Source organism: Emydura macquarii, unplaced genomic scaffold (genome assembly GCF_026122565.2).
Source record: "Emydura macquarii macquarii isolate MOO-44397 ecotype Brisbane River unplaced genomic scaffold, CSIRO-AGI_Emac_v2 contig_2437, whole genome shotgun sequence".
Taxonomy (NCBI): Eukaryota; Metazoa; Chordata; order Testudines; family Chelidae; genus Emydura; species Emydura macquarii.
In genome coordinates this window covers 4,418,117-4,436,371 of record NW_027132574.1, presented here as the reverse complement: position 1 = coordinate 4,436,371, position 18,255 = coordinate 4,418,117, and the positions used below count along the sequence as shown (strand labels likewise).

Genomic DNA, 18,255 nt, shown 5'->3' with positions numbered 1-18,255 from the left:
TGCTGCAGCTATTTCCTCTAATTACTCTGGATATTATATTATCCTTTACTCTTGTTTCAGTTTAAGTTTAAAATATACAGGTGGAAATTGTTCACATCTCGACTTTGTTGCTTCATGGGTGTGAAGTCTGTGCTGAGCGGTGCAGCTCTGGCTGGAGACTCCACACCCACAAGCAGTTCACCAATCCTGGTAGTTCAGGCATCCCAACACTGAAGCCCTGGCGTGGCTACACAACTGCCCTGCCTCACCTTTTCCTCTCTGAGGCAGAGTACCTGACTGCCTCTCCCACTGTATAAGGCATGGGGAATGACCTAGAGAAGGGGACTGTGATTATTGGCTGAGTGACAGCCAGGGATGCTTTAAGGGGCTTAATACCTCTTCTGGTGTGCCAATGCTGGAACCAGGAGGAGTAGACAACTTCAAAACAGCTGTCAGACAAAAAAAGAGCCATCAACTTGAAGATGTCCCAGAGCAATGGACAGTTAATGTGGGAGGGCAGGTAGCACAGGCTCTTGCAACTTTCCCATCCCCCACTTACAAGTGAAGTTCTAGGGGGACTAACAGCAAGACCTAGACAGTAATATCCTTTTCTGGTCTGTGTAGGGGAAAGAGGTGTTGGGTCAGGAATGATACAGCAGCAGGGAGCTCATATCAGGAATATCTAATCTGAAACACTATGTTATGTGAACCTCATCATTACATAGATTTCTCAGTAATAACCACAATGAAACTTTCATTTACTGTTTGCAAGACTTACCGGGGGTCCTTGAAATCCTATTCCGACTGGCCCCATCTCTCCCGGGGACCCTTGTACACCAGGCAGTCCTCTTTCACCCTGATAAGATTACAAAACTTTCTGTTTCATCTTTAAAAGCAGAAACTAGTCATTCTATTTGTACCTTTTAGAAATAGGAATTGTGATAATTTTTGTATACCTTAGGCCCTCGTGGACCTGGGGTTCCAGGAGTGCCAGCCAAACCCTAAAAAACAATAATTCTACTGTAAAATTACAGAGGCTGATTGAATTTTATTGTCAGAGATGGTCAGCATTTGTAAATTTGTAAATAAAAATTATCTGTTGACACCTTGATTATTAGTGCCACAGCCTGAATGATCATTGAAAAGACACGTGCATTAACAAGAATTTTTAGACTGTGTATTTTCTATACACTTGCTCTACAGATATAACATATACTTTGTTTTCAAAATTATACTTATTCTGCTATATGAGTCATTTTCAGTAGCGCTACAAGTGCTACAAGGAAACAAGCCTGGAAAGTCCTCATAGTTAGTACTTACTGGTTTCCCAGCCAGACTTGGTCCGGGGGGTCCTGTCTCACCTTTTGGACCTGGACGTCCAGGAGGCCCTATAATTCCACCAGAATCACCCTATGGAATAGATATAAACCAGTAATTGAAATGTTAGTGTCTTCTTTCAGGAAAATTAACATTAAGATTGGTCTTGGTTATCATGACTATTTTACCTGGTAGATTTCTATTACCTGTTATCTCTAGCTATTGGGAAAAATTTTAAGCATCCCTGTTTCAGAATGTACCACTGTAGTTACATCAGCGTATTTGGGAATCAAACACATTACTCCAGTTTTATAGAACAAAACCAACTTTTTAAACATTATTTTTAATGCCAGCCAGACTCTACATGTTAAAACAGCTGTCTGCTATAATGCTAGCAGAGATTTTTCACTTTAAATCAGATAGGCCAACATCTATTCTACGGGGCAGCAAGTCTTAGGACAGGGTGTTTGGAAATATTGGCATGTCTCAAAATCTGTTGCATATGTTTAGAGAACACATTATAACTTTTAATTTCTTAACAATATATATATATTTCCCTAAAAATATGTTATACAGGTATGTATGCAAAGTCAAAATCATAGGAATATGGGATTTGCTATATCAGAAAAGACCAAGAGTCCATCTAATCTAATTCATAACTCCACTATTTTTTCAGTTACCCAGGCTTGCAATGCTGATATCATAGCTACACTTCTTTCCCTTTGTCTTCCAATACCCAAACAGGTAGTAAATCCTGCCAGTTATTCCTCTGTAACATCTCCACAGTCTGTCCCCTTCTTTCTATCCCTATTGCAAAAATCTGGGGCCATGCCTTAGCTATCTCATCTCAATTACTAAAATTTCTTCTTCTTACCTTCAAGGCTCTACTCGGCTGTACTGCTGCCTACATCTCCCCTATCTTTCTCACTTTAACTCTACACTCTTCAAACTCAGCACATCTCTCATTAGCTCAACTCCTTTCACAATTGACTTTGTGCCTTTTCGCAAGCTGCCCTCTTCTCCTTGAATATCCTCCTAGATCCTGTGCATTGTGCAACTTTATGCTTCTTCCTGTTCCACAAGACTAGCTTCTCTAGGTCCATGCTCCAATGCTGACCTTTCTTCTTGCCTTCTCAACAGCTTGCATCCTCAAACTATTAATGTACTTCAACGACTTTCTTTAAAACACAAACCCCAAGATGAAGAAATGCAATAATTTATCTGAGAAATCACATTTTCCCTGTATAATTCTCTATCTCTCACCATACATGTAGGCACACGTAAATGCACACAGTTAACTCTTGCTGTTCTGTAGTACTGGTATGTCCAACTAAGGGCCTAATCCAACCCCCCCTTGACGTGAATAGGATTCTTTAAATTATTAAACTGAAATTGCACTGACACATTAGAAGGTAAACTCTTCAGAGTAGAGACATTTTTTTCATTTATTCTAAAGTACCTTGATACATGTACTTGAGGATGTCTGACTAATATGTTCTAAAACGTAAATTGAATTGATCAAATTTTAATGCATACCTTTTCTCCTTTTATTCCTGGATTTCCTGGTATCCCCGGCTCTCCCTGTAAGCCCTAATTAATTAAAAATCAAGATTTTACATTGATTACAACATGTTTCAGGTCAGCATGCTATCTGAGATTACAGGTGAAAAAAGCACTGAATCTGGAGTAGTTACCATACATTATGGGCCCAAGTGAGCTCTTCTTACTCATGTAAGTAAGAACTTCTTTAGGGATATGCATATATTCTTTGTTTAAATGAATATTTAGTAACCAAAAATTGCCTTCTGTGACCTTCTGGGCAGCATCTTCATGAAAAAGTTCTATTAAGAGATTTCTGAACTAAATAAACCAAAGTCCTGAAAACTGAGAGTGTTTAAAGGAAGATGGTAGCAAGTAAGTGTGCCTCTGGCTAGTGGGATATGATGTGCATGGTGTTGGACACTAGTTGCTTGATATTTCCTTCAATCTTAAAGCCTCAAGGAACCATTTCTTAATATCATACATTTCATTAGCTCCAAATCTCCCTTTTTTTAAAAAAACAAATGTTAGTTTTAAATGTTCAAAAGAGAACAATTAAAAAGCTCAGCAAATTAATGGTATGCTGTCCCTCCTCTGGATGTCTGCTTCCACATCTCAGCTTTGATTTTCATATTTATCTTTTCCCTTCCTAATAATATAAGCTATTAGAGATGCAGAGACATGAAAGAATAATAAAATAAATTTACAACTACCTTAACGTACACAAATAACTTAAACTGAAGTTCACCCTATACCTGCACAAGATTTTCATTTATTTTATAGAAAAGTGTGTTCTACAGAAGTTCCAAAAGGAAGTATGGAATTGTCATCTCCTTTAGTACTTTACATTACATTTATTCCATGAAGTAGTCTATGTTTGTCCATTATGAACCTGAGGTAAGTTCCACAGCAAATGGTAGATCTAATTAAAGGCAAACATTTCTAGTATTCATGCCCAACTATTATTATATGCAAATTAAATGAAAAATTAATTATCTTTGTCAAAAAGATCTGGAAAGGCATATCGCTTGCACTTTTCCCTGATGTGGGAAATATTTAATCTTGTTAGCACTTGTATGTGTGAATGAATGAAATTTTCATGTCAGTAGGGAGCTTTCAATTGGCTGTGTGTTCTCCTTGCTTGACTGTATTCTGCCCTAAATGGAGACAAACAACTGTTTGTTTCATACTGTCATTCATTTCAAAAGTATATAAAAAATGAAATGTAGCTGAGTGAAAGGTGTTGATTAGTTTCACAAATGGAAAATCATTACAAGAATACATAAGAATTTGAATGTATTAACTATGAGCCAGATTTTCTGCCCTGTTCCTTTCCTGTTTAGGACACAAAGGCGATTCAATCTGTCCTAGCTGCCTTGCTGTAGATTCCACTGTGTAGACAAATCATCTTCTTTTGCAGACCCCAGTGTATGAGCCATGTCAGAGACAGAGAGGAAAAAAGGCCAAAAGGAGTTAATCTCAGCTGATAGATGGTTCCTTGGGGAACAAGGTTAAAGCAGTACCCCTCACCCCCAATACTTGAAAGACAAAGAAAACATCATTGGACTGGGGAGAGATACTGGCTGAAAGATTCAATGAGTAAGACTGCTAGAACATGTGGTGAAAGAGACTTTTGCTTTGAATTCACTTAGCTTGTTAAGTAAGGCATTAGTTTGTGTTTTACCTTTTATTTCTTTGTAACCGTTTCTGACTTTTATGTCTCATTACTTGTAATTACTTAAAATCTATCTTTCTGTAGTTAATAAGATAGTTTTATTGTTTTATCTAAACCAGTGTGTTTGGATTAAAGTGTGTGGGAACTTTATTTGGGATAACAAGATTCGTGCATATCGTTTTCTATTAATGAAATGATGGATTTTCTATGAGCTTGAATAGCCCAGTAGTGTAAAGGGCAGTATAAGATGCATATTTCTGAGGATGTCTGGGACAGGGAATTTGCTGGTGTCATTCTATAATATAATTCCTGGCTGGCTAGCTACAGTATTCATACAGTATACCTGGGTGTCATTTACATGCTGGAGGCTGTGTGTGGGAAGATTAGGGATGGTTGCTCTCACAGAGAAGTAATGTAAAAGGTATCCAAGGATGGAGAACTGAGGAGATACAGCTATTCAACAGTCCAGATTGTACCCTGGGTAATGTCATAACCAGCTCCTGGAGGCACTGTGGTTGAAGGACACCTAGGTAAGTAGAAAGCCTCTGGTGATGCAAGGTGGGAAAGTACAACTGCAGATGGAAGTTTGTGTTTCTCTCCCTCTTCCTCAGGTGGCTGCACCTCACCTGCCAATGGGACCCTGGCCCTACGTTTTTGGGATGTCTGAAATGATTGTGGTACTAACACACCTGTCGTTTTTGTGCTCACAGTAAGCGAAAGATTGGTTGCCCCAAGCACAGGTGTGCAAGAGGCAAGGAAGGACTCCTTGGACCAATTCCTGCCCTTGTGCACTGGTGCAGCAGTAGGCACACTGTGGTTGTAGAGACATATTCTAATCTAATAATTATACTACTTATAGTATTTGAATTATTCAGCATTTCAAGTTGTCTGTAACTATCCATTGGAAGCTAAGCATTGGAATTGGAAGCTAAATGCAAAACAGAACATCAAATCTAGAGGATGGGATAGATTGCACCCTCAGCAAGTTTGCAGATGACACTAAGCTAGGGGGAGTTGTAGATACCCTGGAGGGTAGGGACAGGATACAGAGTGACCTAAACAAACTGGAGGATTGGGCCAAAAGAAATCTGATGAGGTTCAACAATGACAAGTGCAAAGTCCTGCACTTTGGACGGAAGAATCCCATACACAGCTACAGACTGGGGACTGATGAGCTAGGCCGCAGTTCTGCAGAAAAGGACTTGAGGGTTACAGTGGATAAGAAGCTGAAGTCAGCAGTGTGCCCTGGTTGCCAAGAAGGCTAATAGCATATTGGGCTGCATTAATAGGAGCAATGCCAGCAGATCGAGGGAAGTGATTATTTCCCTCTATTCGGCATTGGTGAGGCTGCATTTGGAGTATTGTGTCCAGTTTTGGGCCCCCCACTACGACAAGGATGTGGAGAAGTTGGAGACAGTCCAGTGGAGGGCAACAAAAATGATTAGGGGGCTGGAGCACAAGACTTATGAGGAGAGGCAGAAGGAACTAGGCTTGTTTAATCTGCAGAAGAGAAGAATGAGGGGAAATTTGATAGCAGCCTTTAACTACCTGAAAGGCGGTTCCAGGGAGGATGGTGGCAGATGACAAAACAAGGAGCAACAGTCTCAAATTGCAGTGGGGGAGATTTAGGTTAGACATTAGGAAAAAGTTTTTCACTAGGAGGGTGGTGAAGCACTGGAATGGGTTACCTACAGAGGTGGTGGAATCTCCATCTTTAGAGGTTTTTAAGCTGCGGCTTGACAAAACTCTGGCAGGGATTATTTAGCTGAGGTTAGTCCTGCTTTGAGGAGGGAGTTGGACTAGATGACCTCTTGAGGTCCCTTCCAATTCTATGATTCTATGATTCTAAATGATACTGTCATATGTATTATAGCTGATCATTTACTGCAACAAGTCGTTTGTTGGTAATTTCCTAATGTAATCGGAACACATGATGAGAAAGCATGGCAGAAAGAATATTTGTTTTTGATTAATCAGCAAAAGAGGAACTTTTAGTACCAACTGTCAATAATAATCAAAGGCCATTATTCCCATTTTCTGTACAAGCATTTTCCTTCTAGTTTGTTTCTCAATAAAATGGACTACTGCATCTCTGAAAAGGTTAAAAACTGACAGCTAATTTGTCCCTGGTTTCAATGTAGTTATAAGAGGGATGAATTTGGTCCTGACTCACTTTTTACTTATACGCTGACCTAGAGTGTTAAGATAATAAATAAGTCTGAATGGTTAGATTCATAGAATTCACTATTATTGAAAGTTTGTTGATAATGACAATTTATAGATTTTAAAAACACAGATTGCAAAAGTGAGGCCCTTCGTTTAAAAGGCCTTGAATTACTCTTCCCCTTCCGACTTCTCCAATCTTTTGTCTTATAGTGTTTATGATTCTAACCCATTGTAATAATCCCAGGCAAACTCTGTAAGGGGATCCTCATGGGAATTTTCACCTCCTCTGTTGTGTATTTTTACAACAGGGGGTGATCTGAGCACTTTTGAGTTACACAAATTAGTATTAAAATTGCCACTGTGTAGATGAGAAAACATAGACACGACAAGGTCTTGCACAACCCCAAACACTAAGTCAGTGGGAGAGTTTGAATTTGCATTTCCAAGTCCCGTGGGCTAACTACTAAATCACCTCCCATTAAAAGACACACAATTATAGTCCCCATGACATTGTTTCATTCTGTAATATTTCACCTCAACAGATTTTACTGACTGTAGAAAATTATACAATATTTACGACTTCTCCTGGCTGTCCTTTGGGTCCAATGGGTCCTGGAGGTCCCTGAAGTCCCTATAATGGATATATATACACATTAATTCGAGTTAAAAATCAATATTTCTGCAATAATATTATACTGAATAAAAAGTAAAGCACTCTATCTTCTATAAGGATGTAAGCAAAACAGCTGCTATGAATTATTTTCTATCTGGATTAAGCAGCACCTGTTACTGCTAGTTCATTCTCTGCTACCCCAATAGAATTTGCATTATGTTTCCCAGTAAAATATATTACAACCTTCCGTATTAAGGCGCTAATTCCTCAAAACATGTCCACATAAGGGGTCTGCATTATGGGCCAGATCCTCAATTGTGTAAATCACTGTAGCACTGCTGAAGTCAATGGAGCTATGCATTTTACACTAGCTGAGGATCTATCCCAATGTGTCTACAGGAAGACGATAACTGCTGTTGCTGAAAAGGTTGAAAAAAGAACGTAGCCCATGGGACTACAGGACTCCCAACAAGGCCATGTATGACTGGATGGACCCTAAGCCATTGAACTGGAAAAAATGAATCAAGGCTTCTTGCCTGAGGATTCTGTTGAAGAAAGGAATGATCTATCTGTTTGCCATTGTAGGCATGTGGCCAGACCCAGCAGGTGGGGGTTGCAGCCGTTCCTCGGGCCCAGGCTCTGAGGAAGGCCACTGTGCCTTAGTCTATGGCAGGGAAAAGCTAGCTGTTGGTGAGTCTTTAGCCCCCGGCCTCTAAGTGGGGCAGAGCTGACAAGTAGTTTGTAGCCCCCCGGCCCTCAAGCAGGCGGGACAGGCCAAAGCAGTCTGTAGCCCCCGGCCCTCAAGCAGGGTGGGGCAGGCAAAGTAGTCTATGGCCCCCGGCTTCATGCAGGCAGGGCTGGTAAACTTGGTATCCTCTGGCAGGCGGGTTCAGAGGAGCCAAGCACTCCCGGGGTGGTTAGGGAAGGGGGAGGGGGACGCAGGCCCACCCGACTCCACTGCGTCCCAGCCCAGGGCCCTTTCAGTGGCAAAGTGGTTTGCCATTGAGTCAGTGGGGCTCCAGCTGCAACACGCTGAATGGTTCAGCCACAGCTTCAGCCAAACTATGTTCGGCTATCCCTGGGCTACTTCCTCCCACCCGGTACCTGGGTACCTGCAGCCAGGGGTTTTCCTCCAGGTCACTGGGGTAGACGGTTCACCAATGACCGGCGACAGGTCCGGAAACTGCTCTGAGTCATCAGCAGAGGGCAGCTCCTCCAGATCATAGGGTCCCAGCGGTCCTCCGGTAGCTCCAGTGGGTCCCCGGTGTTGGGCAGCTCCTCCAGGTCAGGGCTGGCCTCGGGGGTCGCTCCCATTAGGTGGCCTTGGGTAGCGCTTCCCAGTCACTCGGGCCCGGCAGCCCTATCCAGTCACTTGGGCCCAGCGGCCCAAGCAAGCCTTGGAGGCTCCGGTTGGTGGGACAGTTGCTCCACATAGCCAAAGGCCCAGACTGCAGCCTCAGGGAAGACACATCTGTCTCCAGCATCAGTTTTCTCCTGACTGAGCTGCTAGGCCTGCCTTTTATACTGGCCTTTCCTGTCCTGGCTCTGCCCCTTTTCTCCCAGGGTATTCGGCCTGCAGGGCCTTGTTCTGCCCAGCAGGGGGGTTGCAGCTTGTCCTCGGGCCCAGGCTCCAAGGAAGGCCACAGTGCCTTGCTACAGTCATGCTTACAACTTCTTCAAGATGCATATGCATTTGGGGAGGAATTGGAGAGTTTCTTTTCTTGATTATATCATCTGTCCAAGGTCACTGAAGAAGGGCGAGAGGAAGGGGATTCTAGCTATTAGGGAAGTAGCTAGTATCTAAGAGACCCAGATTCAAGTCCCTGTTTTGCAACAGACCTCCTGTGTGACTTTGGGCAAGTCAGCTTGCCTCTCTGTGCTTCAGTTCCCCAACTTTAAAATGGAGATAATATTATTTTCCTATCTCACAGTGGTTTTGTGAGAATAAATACATTAAAAATGTGAGGAACTCCTAAAGTATGGTAATGAGAGCCAAATAAGTACCTAGGATAGATAGACTGAACAGTGTCCTTGGGCTGCTACAGAGGTTTCCTACATCAGTGAAACCCAGACGAGCCAGCCAGGTGAGGAATCATGCAGATCTTTCAAAAGGCTGCTGAGATGGTGACCATTATTTTGGTAAGGTCCTTGGGGCTGATCAGAGGAAGCCAGGAATATGGTTTCTACCGAGTTTACAGAACATTTTCCTTCTCTGGGGATTCTGGGGCAGAAGAGAGAAGGAGAAACGTGACTAAAAATCGGGGGAGGAATTTTAGGACTTGTCACCCAAGAGTCTAGACAATCCTGTTTCAGGAATGAAGGAACACAGATTCTGTCGGTCTCTGGATAAAGCTTTAGACCTAGATTCCTGCTTGTAAAAGGAATGCTGAGGTTTGTCCTTAGGATTGTACTTCACTGAAGATTTCCCCACCAAGAAGATGGGCCTATTCCTTCCTGAGGAATAGGAGGAAGATGAGGGTTTGTGTTTCTGTAGCTAGGAATCAGGGGTGGAGAGGAAGGTTATTTTTATCCAAAGCCTCTTTCAGCCACTAAATTTCCACACAGATGTGGGCCCTTAAAGATTAAGGGAAAGGAGACAAATATTGATGATATCCTCACCTCTGGACCAAATTCTGAAGTGCCAAAAAGATTGGCCTGCAAGTGGACAGAATCTTGAGCCTTGCTGAGAATATTTGATAGGGCAATGTGAGAGATTCCTGTGTACTAGGAAGGACAGCTTGGTGCCAACAGCATTGATTCCTTGGGTCTCCATGAGCCACAGGGAGTGCAAGAGGCATAGAAAGTGGTAGTGATCTGGATGTTCCCAGTTTAAAAGATTATTTTTGTACCTTCTTTCCAGGGGTTCACGAAGGAACACAATGACCTCCAGAGTTAGGTCTAAGGGCTTAGACCGGGAAATTATGACTACGTCCATACTTGAGTGGGGCAGCCAGAGGTTGTGGAAATCAGAATCCACATTGAAGAGTCTGAAAAGGTCTTTTGGAGCAGAGTTGGTGTAGAATCAGAAGAGGCAGGAAAGAGAAAAGGCCATATTTATTCAGGCTATGCTTTCTTCCTGAGTGTCTGGAGTGGAGGACGGTCACCAGATTCTAAACCACTTCTGTCTCTGCTTGGGCTTGAGTGTAGTGCTCTTCATGAAGTTCATAAGTGAGGTTGGAAAGATGGACAGAATGGGCCCACTGCCAAAGGTCGCAGTGAAAGTTACAGAAGAGGCATTTTTGGCTTTGATATGAAGATTCCATTGTCCCTCCTATTCTACATAATTACAGAGCTCTGCTGAGGCCAGGAGAAAAGACGGTTCCCCAGCTAAGAGGCACAAGCTATTTCTAGCAAGGAAAGAGGACAACTAGAGATGCCTGCCTGCACTCTGCGAGGAAGAAGAATTGAGAGTGATAATACTGCATCCACTCCAGCTACCACGTGGCTGGCTGACGGACGATGAAAACTCACTCATTAGTCTATATTGGTATAGTCACAATACAAAATGAATAACAGCACACAAAGAGCCAGACAAAGGATAAAAATTGCAGAGGTCCTGAAAGTGCCTTGCATCATTTTTTCCTCAGTGAGTGATGCTGACATCAACCACAACTTTACTAACTAAAAGTAAAAGAGCTATATTCTGCCTTCAATCTTGTGTAAGCCTCCCACTGACATCAACTCTGCTATATAGTGAGGGTAGCATATGGCCCTAACTTTATATCACCTGCATATGACTATAATTCATTTGTAATTTAGCTCCCTCCACAGAATAAAATTGACACCGCTGCATAAATATTGGCATCTGAATAGCCTCTTCTTGGTTATGGAGGCCCATGTTTTTCCCCAAAAGTGCATTCATACTTTTGCATCCACCTGTACTTTGAGCATAAATTGCCCATTCTGGCCACAAAATTCAGGGATGTGTGCATGTATAACCCCAACTTATATGTACATGAGAACTTTGTGCATATAACACAAGTACAGACACTTTTTAAAAATGGGCTGTACTATATAAAATGAACGAAATAGAACCCAAAGTCCGGTTGCACAATGCATGATAAGAAGCTACTACATGTCACTTCCAATTTTGCAACAAATACTTTAACATACCTCTGGTCCTGGATTTCCAGTGAGTCCAGGAGGACCAGGATCTCCTATTTCACCCTAAATAAATCATTTGAGAAAAATTATGCTTATGGTATATCCGTGAGAGACGGCTGTGTACAAAGTACATATTATGTATTCTAGTCAGAAAAATACCTTAATTCCTTGAGATCCTTTCATTCCAATTTCCCCCTGAAAATAATTGATATGATCACAATAAGTTGAAATTAGACTAAGATTGACGGTGTTGAAGTTACTACATACAGACACATCGTTATATTAATTTTTAATAATAATTAATTAATATTATTAGTTAACACAATTTAGCACATGAAAATCTGGTTATTCTTTAAAGAGTTATTGATACCTCATGGAAAACTTTGAAAAGAACTGTCTTTTGAAAAATTCTATTTAGTTTTAGGTATGGTGATTTCTCTTGTCATGTTCTATTTCTAAGGATATTTGCATGAAAACAACATATCTGCTTAAGAACCCATTTGTTCCTGGTGCTTATTCCTCACTTGAAGTCATTACCCTGTGTGTGATATCACATACCTCTCCAGTGCAACTTATTTTTTCAGGATATCCTATTCTACATAGATTCTTGTACTGCATTTATCACCATAGTATGTGACGCCCTTCCCGCAGTGCATTAAGCAATGTGACTGACATTTGTTATATCACAGAGAGGATTATGACTTACTGTAATAAACACAAAGCAGCAATAGATGAAATCTTAAAGAATAAGGATCCTGTTTTCTTGAAAACATCTTTAGTAATAGAAAAGTGACATATAGAAAATATGGCTTTAAGAAGAATTGCCTGCAAATCAAGTTTTTTAGAGCTTTCGAAAGAGATGGATGGGTTTTTAATAAAAGCGGTTACATATTTCACTTACTATACTTGATGTTCAGTGTTAATTGCAAAGAGTTAATGAAATAGCTGTAGCTTCTGACTCATAGGACTAGTGCATTTGTTAGTATAATAGTTAGAACTCTGGGATAGTATGCTTAATCCTGCTACCCCTTTAATCTCTACAGGCAATATTTTATTGACTTCAATAAGAGCAGAATAAGGCCACAGTTGGGATATTTAGGCTCAGCTCCTTCCACCTCTGTTGGGGTCTACAGTGCCAAGATTTACTCTCTAGTGACCTTGCACCTCGTATTTAAAGGTCCAAAAATTCATCCCAGAAATAGCTCCACAGAAGAAACCAGAGAGAGGCCAAGGATAAATTTAGACTAAGGAATGCAAGCGCTGAGATTATAGCTGCCCACATACAGGTGTGTAAGAAAGGGAAAAGTTCCTTTGTGCCTAAACTTATCTCTGAGTTTGAAAAGTTGGCAGTCGGAAATGCCGACTTTTTACTTGTAAGCTGGGTGAATTTGATATGTAAATAATCGAGAGGCAATAAACATCAAACCCTATGATGCCATTTTTATAGTCAAGTTTCAGAATGCTTGGCATGAAACCTATTAAACTGCACACAAAAAAACACAAAATGCAAAAATGGTGAGAAAATCAGATCTATGCATAAACATTAATTCATAGCTTTAGCAGTACTTACTGGATCCCCCTTTTCTCCTTTTTCAGACGAGTCTCCCTGTAACAGTATACAGTAAATGTTAATACTTACATGGTTATTTTAAATGCTAAATAGTTTGTATGTCAGCTTTGGGATAATAACCTTTCAAATTATACAGAAAATAAACATTAACAGTTTATATGTATTGAATACATACAACTAACTTTATAGGATATAGAACCTATGAAAGCCCAGTTAAAGATTACATTAATTTAATTAAAAAGAATATGGACATATAAGAAAATGGGATTCTACTTATGTTCATTTCTTTTACGTCTGGGTCACATATTATGTATTACACGTGATCACGAGCATAAAGCAAGATGTCACAACTCATGACTCTCAAAACCATGACTCTCAAACCATGCTCCAACTCTCCACCCACTGACTTACTAGCATCAGCTAGAACTGGGACTCCATGAAGTCCAACTCAGATAGAAGGCTCCATGCCTGGGCCCCAAATGGTGGGACACCAGAGCTCCTGACTAGCCTATTCCCCCTACTTAAGCCAGGAGAAGGAACAGGAAATTGTCAGTTCAACCGGGCTTCACTCTGCTTTGGACTGCTCACCCAGTGCTACCTGCTCCTGACCTTCTGGTTTCCTGACTGAGCCTGATTCCTGGTATTCTCTGTTCCTGACCTCCTGGTTCTTAACCCTGGGTGGCATGGGGACCTGCCACCTGCCTTATACTAACCACTAGGCCTGTCTGCCCATGTGCTGACCATGACACAAGATCAGAAACAGATACCAGAGAATGACGACTGAATTAGTGTAAAAATATGAGTTAAATTCTCAAAAGCAAATACACAAAACCATGAATCTTTCAAATTAATAGCCTAAACTATTATTTCTGTTTGTATGAAGACTCTTTACAATACAAGTCTGTAACAAGAACTAATTGACCCTCTAATATTCTGGGGCCTGACATTACTCCAATTTAAATCAATAGAAAAACTCCTATGGATTCAATGGAAGCAAGAGTGAGCTTTTTGGTATTTCTAGAAAAATACAGTTTATATCTTTTCACCAGTAACGAATACATGGTTTCATCTGAATCTGCTGTTGAAAAATTTCAGCTAAAACAGACTTAAGTACATACAGTAGGGACACAGCTTCAATACACAAAGGTTAAACTCAGCTTTGCTGCACAGCAGCTGGCTATGTCCATTAATCACCCACATGCCCAATAGCCATGACCACCCTGCAGAGACATCCAGGCCAGGAAACAAAATGCAGGTTGCGAGGATGCTAGGCCCAAAGTCTATCTTTGGGGCATATTTTCCTGTGCCCACAGTTCTTCTACTTGACCTTTATTCTATTTTCAAGGATTTGGCCCAATAACAGTAAACCATGCTTAGCCGTCTTAGCCATCACATCTAAGAATATGAGTTAGAAATTATTTACCTTTTCACCTTTTGCACCAGTTAAGCTCATTTCTCCTTGCTGACCCTTTTAAGAAAATAAAAAACTACTGACAATCTTTCTCCCTTTTTATTCTGACAAATGGAAAGGATCTTCCCCTTCCAGCTGCTCCTTGCATTGAATGAAGCATGAAATCTTGTCAATCATCGTAACAGAAATGAATGTAAATTATTGTCTTCTGCTGGAGTGCAGGAGGTTCTACACGCTACTCAAAATCAAATACTTGGCAACACTATGATATCTGGTGTGTCTTCTCTCTTCTCCTCAGACTAACAGTACATCAAATTGGCAAATATACATTCCATTATTTAAAATACATATATGCTTTCTGTCAAAAAGTTTGGACCCAACATTTGATCATTTAATTTGCTATAAGTTGTTTGGGAATGACCTACACCTTTTAAATACTTTTGGTATAACAAGCCCCATCACTTTATTAAAGAAAAATTTTTAAAACACCCATTATTTGCCAGTGCTACCAAAAATATTTTTGAGCTCCCTTTTCTGGTTCAACAGACAACGTTATGTATGCATATATTCCAAACACTATGCGCATTTCCTTTTGCTCCCTAAAAACAGAGAAAAATATTTTTCACTTCTTCCCCTCTGTAATTCAGACCTAAAGAAAATGGAGGAAGTGATCAAAAGAAGACAATGTTTTCAGAGTTCTAAAAGAGCATTACAATGCTACAAACTGTCAAAATTTCATCGTGAGTCATACAATTTTGGCCCCTGCTGAAGCCAGTCTCAAGATCACACGAGAATTTCAGCTCACTGGGGGAAAAAGTCATCTGACAGGTTGCCTTCCCAACTCCCCAGCCTCCTGGGGAAGAAAGCCCAACCAGGGCTGCTGCAGGAAGCAGGTAGAGCTCGCTCCCAAACCTTAGGAGCTGAGTTTTTGGGTAGGTAAGGTGGAGAGGGACCAGATGACATTTCACAGAGGGGACAGGGGAAAAGGATCAGAAAGAGCCCAGCAAGCTCCCTCCTCTCCTTCCCTCCTGTTGAAAATGGCTAATCTCCCCTGTGTGCTCGTCCTCACTCCATGAAACACCAGACCTGGGAAGTGGGAGAAGGAACTTTTCCCCACACCCAGACCTGGGAAGACAAAGAGGAACCCACTGTAGCCTTCCCCGCAGACCTGAGAAATGGGGTGAAGAACCCTGGGAGCTGCAGGAGCAGAGGTGGAGTTGGGGCCAGAAAATGCTGTGAGAGTTGCAGGAGGAAACGTAAAATCAATTGTTGGGCTTTTTTTTTTTTTTTTTTTTTTTGGGGGGGGGGGGGCGGGTTGGGGAGGTCTGACATAATTTTTGAACTTTTGCAGTTGGATATACTGTATTTCAAAGCAGTGGAGATTAAAAATATTGTAATAAACCTCCCAGCTCATTATTGAGCACTGTGTTAACCCCCCGTTCAACATTCACCAAGTAGAGGGCTCCATAATCCCTCCAGTACAGTAAAGCAAAGCACTATCAGAAGTCAGAGAGGTGGTGGAATCTCCATCTTTGGAGGTTTTTAAACTGCGGCTTGACAAAGCCCTGGCTGGGATTATTTAGCTGAGATTAGTCCTGGTTAGTCCTGCTTTGAGCAGGGAGTTGCACTAGATGACCTCCTGAGGTCCCTTCCAACTCTATGATTCTATGACCTAGCTCAGGAGGGAACAAGAGGCTGCATGATGACTGGAGTAGCAGGCTGGGGGCAGCAGCCTAACAGGTGGTTGTGGAGAGAAAGTCAGATATCTTGGAAAGGCTGAGAGCCAGGTTTGGAAGCATCCTGTCATGGTCAGGGGGTCCCCATGGCTAGTTGGGATTGGCAGTTACTTAGGAGCAGCCTGCAAATAGCTGGGCCACATGGATGGCTCTGAAGATGACAGACCAAGAAACAATTCTGGCTATTAAAATCTCCAGGCCAGTGCATTACTGACTCCTGCAGGGAATATCCGTGGCACTAGGCCTGAGGTCACTGACCTTCATACTACTTTATAAAATTGTTGTGTTTTAAGTTTCTCTCTTTTAATTTGGAACTGTTAACCTAGGTGCCTAGGGAAAATGCAATATTTATTTCTGGCAGCCCTCGTAATTGATCATACTATATGAGTGTTTATGGGTAGAGGTGGGACCTGATTTTTCAGGTCACTGGTGGTTAAAAAAAATCAGTTTGACCTTAAGTAGAATATTCCCAAAAATTTTGGCAAATCAAACAAGTAGGTGAAAAATTATGTTCAGGTGAACAAACTTTTGTTTTAAACTAACCATTTCATTTCCATACATTTTTTCACATAAAAGCAAAGAAAGTGAAGGAGATGCTGGTGCCCCTCCCACCACTGTTATACTTCTTTAGCACAGTGGTTAGGGAACTGGGAGATCCATGTTTAATTCTCCCCTCTGTGGAGAAAGGAGTTGAACTTGGGTCTCTCACAATGTAAGAGCATATCCTAGCCACTAGGCTACAGGAATACTCTGAGGTACACCTTTTTCAATCCCTCCTATTCCAACTGTTCCACTGTGTATAAGTAATTAAAACATCTTTGGCACAGGGATATCAACCACTACATGAGAGTGCCATAACCCCTGGGCAATAGTGTAGACTTGGGTGGGCCTTTCTCAGTCTCTCCTGTTGAAGCTATTCCACTTTATATAAAATACTTGAACAGTCATTGGACCAGGAAGAGAAAATTAGAATGACTCTAGAGCCTGGTGAGTAGGGCACTCATCTAGGAGATAGAAAACCAAGTTCATGTCCCTGCTCCACTGACTCTTTCATTATTTATACACAATGAAACAGCTTGAACAGGAGACACTGAGAGCTACCCACCCCAGAAGATCCCATAGCCTAGTGGCTAGGGCACTGTTTTACAATGTAGGACAGTGAAGTTCAAATCCCTTCTCCCTATCAGGTGGGGGGAGGGAAACTAAACCCAAGTCTCCCACATCCTAAGTAAATGTCCTAACCCAGGGGGTTAGAGGTTGTAAGGTGGGGATGGCACACACCCAGTCCTGTTTTGTGAATGGTGCCTAACTTCCACCCCACTCCCAAATTTTTATTTGGCTACTTTGTGTCAAATTTCAAATAGATTTAGGTGACCAAAAAGAACGGTTACTTATGTCGTAACTGTTGCTCTTCAAGATGTGTTGCTCATGTCCATTCCCAATTTAGGTGTGTGCGTGCACCACATGCACAGGTGCTAGAAAACCTTTTTCCTGTAGTGGTACCCGTATAAGCTGGCTCTAGCGCTCCCTGCAGTGGCGAGCACATGTGCCCGCACATAGGCGCTGCCGGCTCCCCTTCTCAGTTCCTTTTTGCTGGAACCCCGACTGAGGGGAAGGAGGGTGGATGTGGAATGGATATGAGCAACACATCTCGAAGAACAACAGTTACGAGGTAAGTAACCATTCTTTCTTCTTCAAGTGCTTGCTCATGTCCATTCTCAATTTAGGTGTCTCACCAGCAGCGTCCCTGGAGGCGGACAGGAGTTCATGGACGTGACACTTGGAGCACCGCTCTGCTGAAGCCAGCATCGTCCTGAGCTTGCAACGTCAAGGCATAATGGGACACGAAGATATGTCTGATGACCAGGTAGCTGCTTTGCAGGTGTCATGAATGGGGACATGCTCTTGGAAAGCTGCGGATGAAGCCTGTGTCCTCATTGAGTGGGCTCATAACAGGCCCGGATACAGGCCATGATCCACTTTGAGAGTTGCTGCGAGGGCACTGGCAGTCCCTTCATTGGGCCCACAACCGCAATGAAGAGTTGCATTGAGCGAAGAAAAGGCTGGAATCTGTTGATGTAAAATGCCAGAGCCCATCTCACATTGAGAGTATGCAGACGCTTCTCTGCACTGGAGTTGTGAGGC

At 41.9% G+C, this 18,255-nt stretch overlaps 1 protein-coding gene across 1 annotated transcript in view; it reads right to left on the bottom strand.

Annotated features, from left to right (window-relative positions):
- Positions 1–7,238: 7,238 nt before the first annotated feature.
- The window catches only part of COL19A1 (collagen type XIX alpha 1 chain), a 258,669-nt gene continuing 247,652 nt past the window's right edge, over positions 7,239–18,255 (bottom strand). Inside the window, exons 19-22 of the mRNA XM_067562524.1 lie at positions 12,964–12,999; positions 11,553–11,588; positions 11,403–11,456; positions 7,239–7,307 (exon numbers count right to left, since the gene is read on the bottom strand). Coding sequence (XP_067418625.1) covers positions 7,239–7,307; positions 11,403–11,456; positions 11,553–11,588; positions 12,964–12,999 — 195 coding nt within the window. The remainder of the gene's footprint in view (positions 7,308–11,402; positions 11,457–11,552; positions 11,589–12,963; positions 13,000–18,255) is intronic.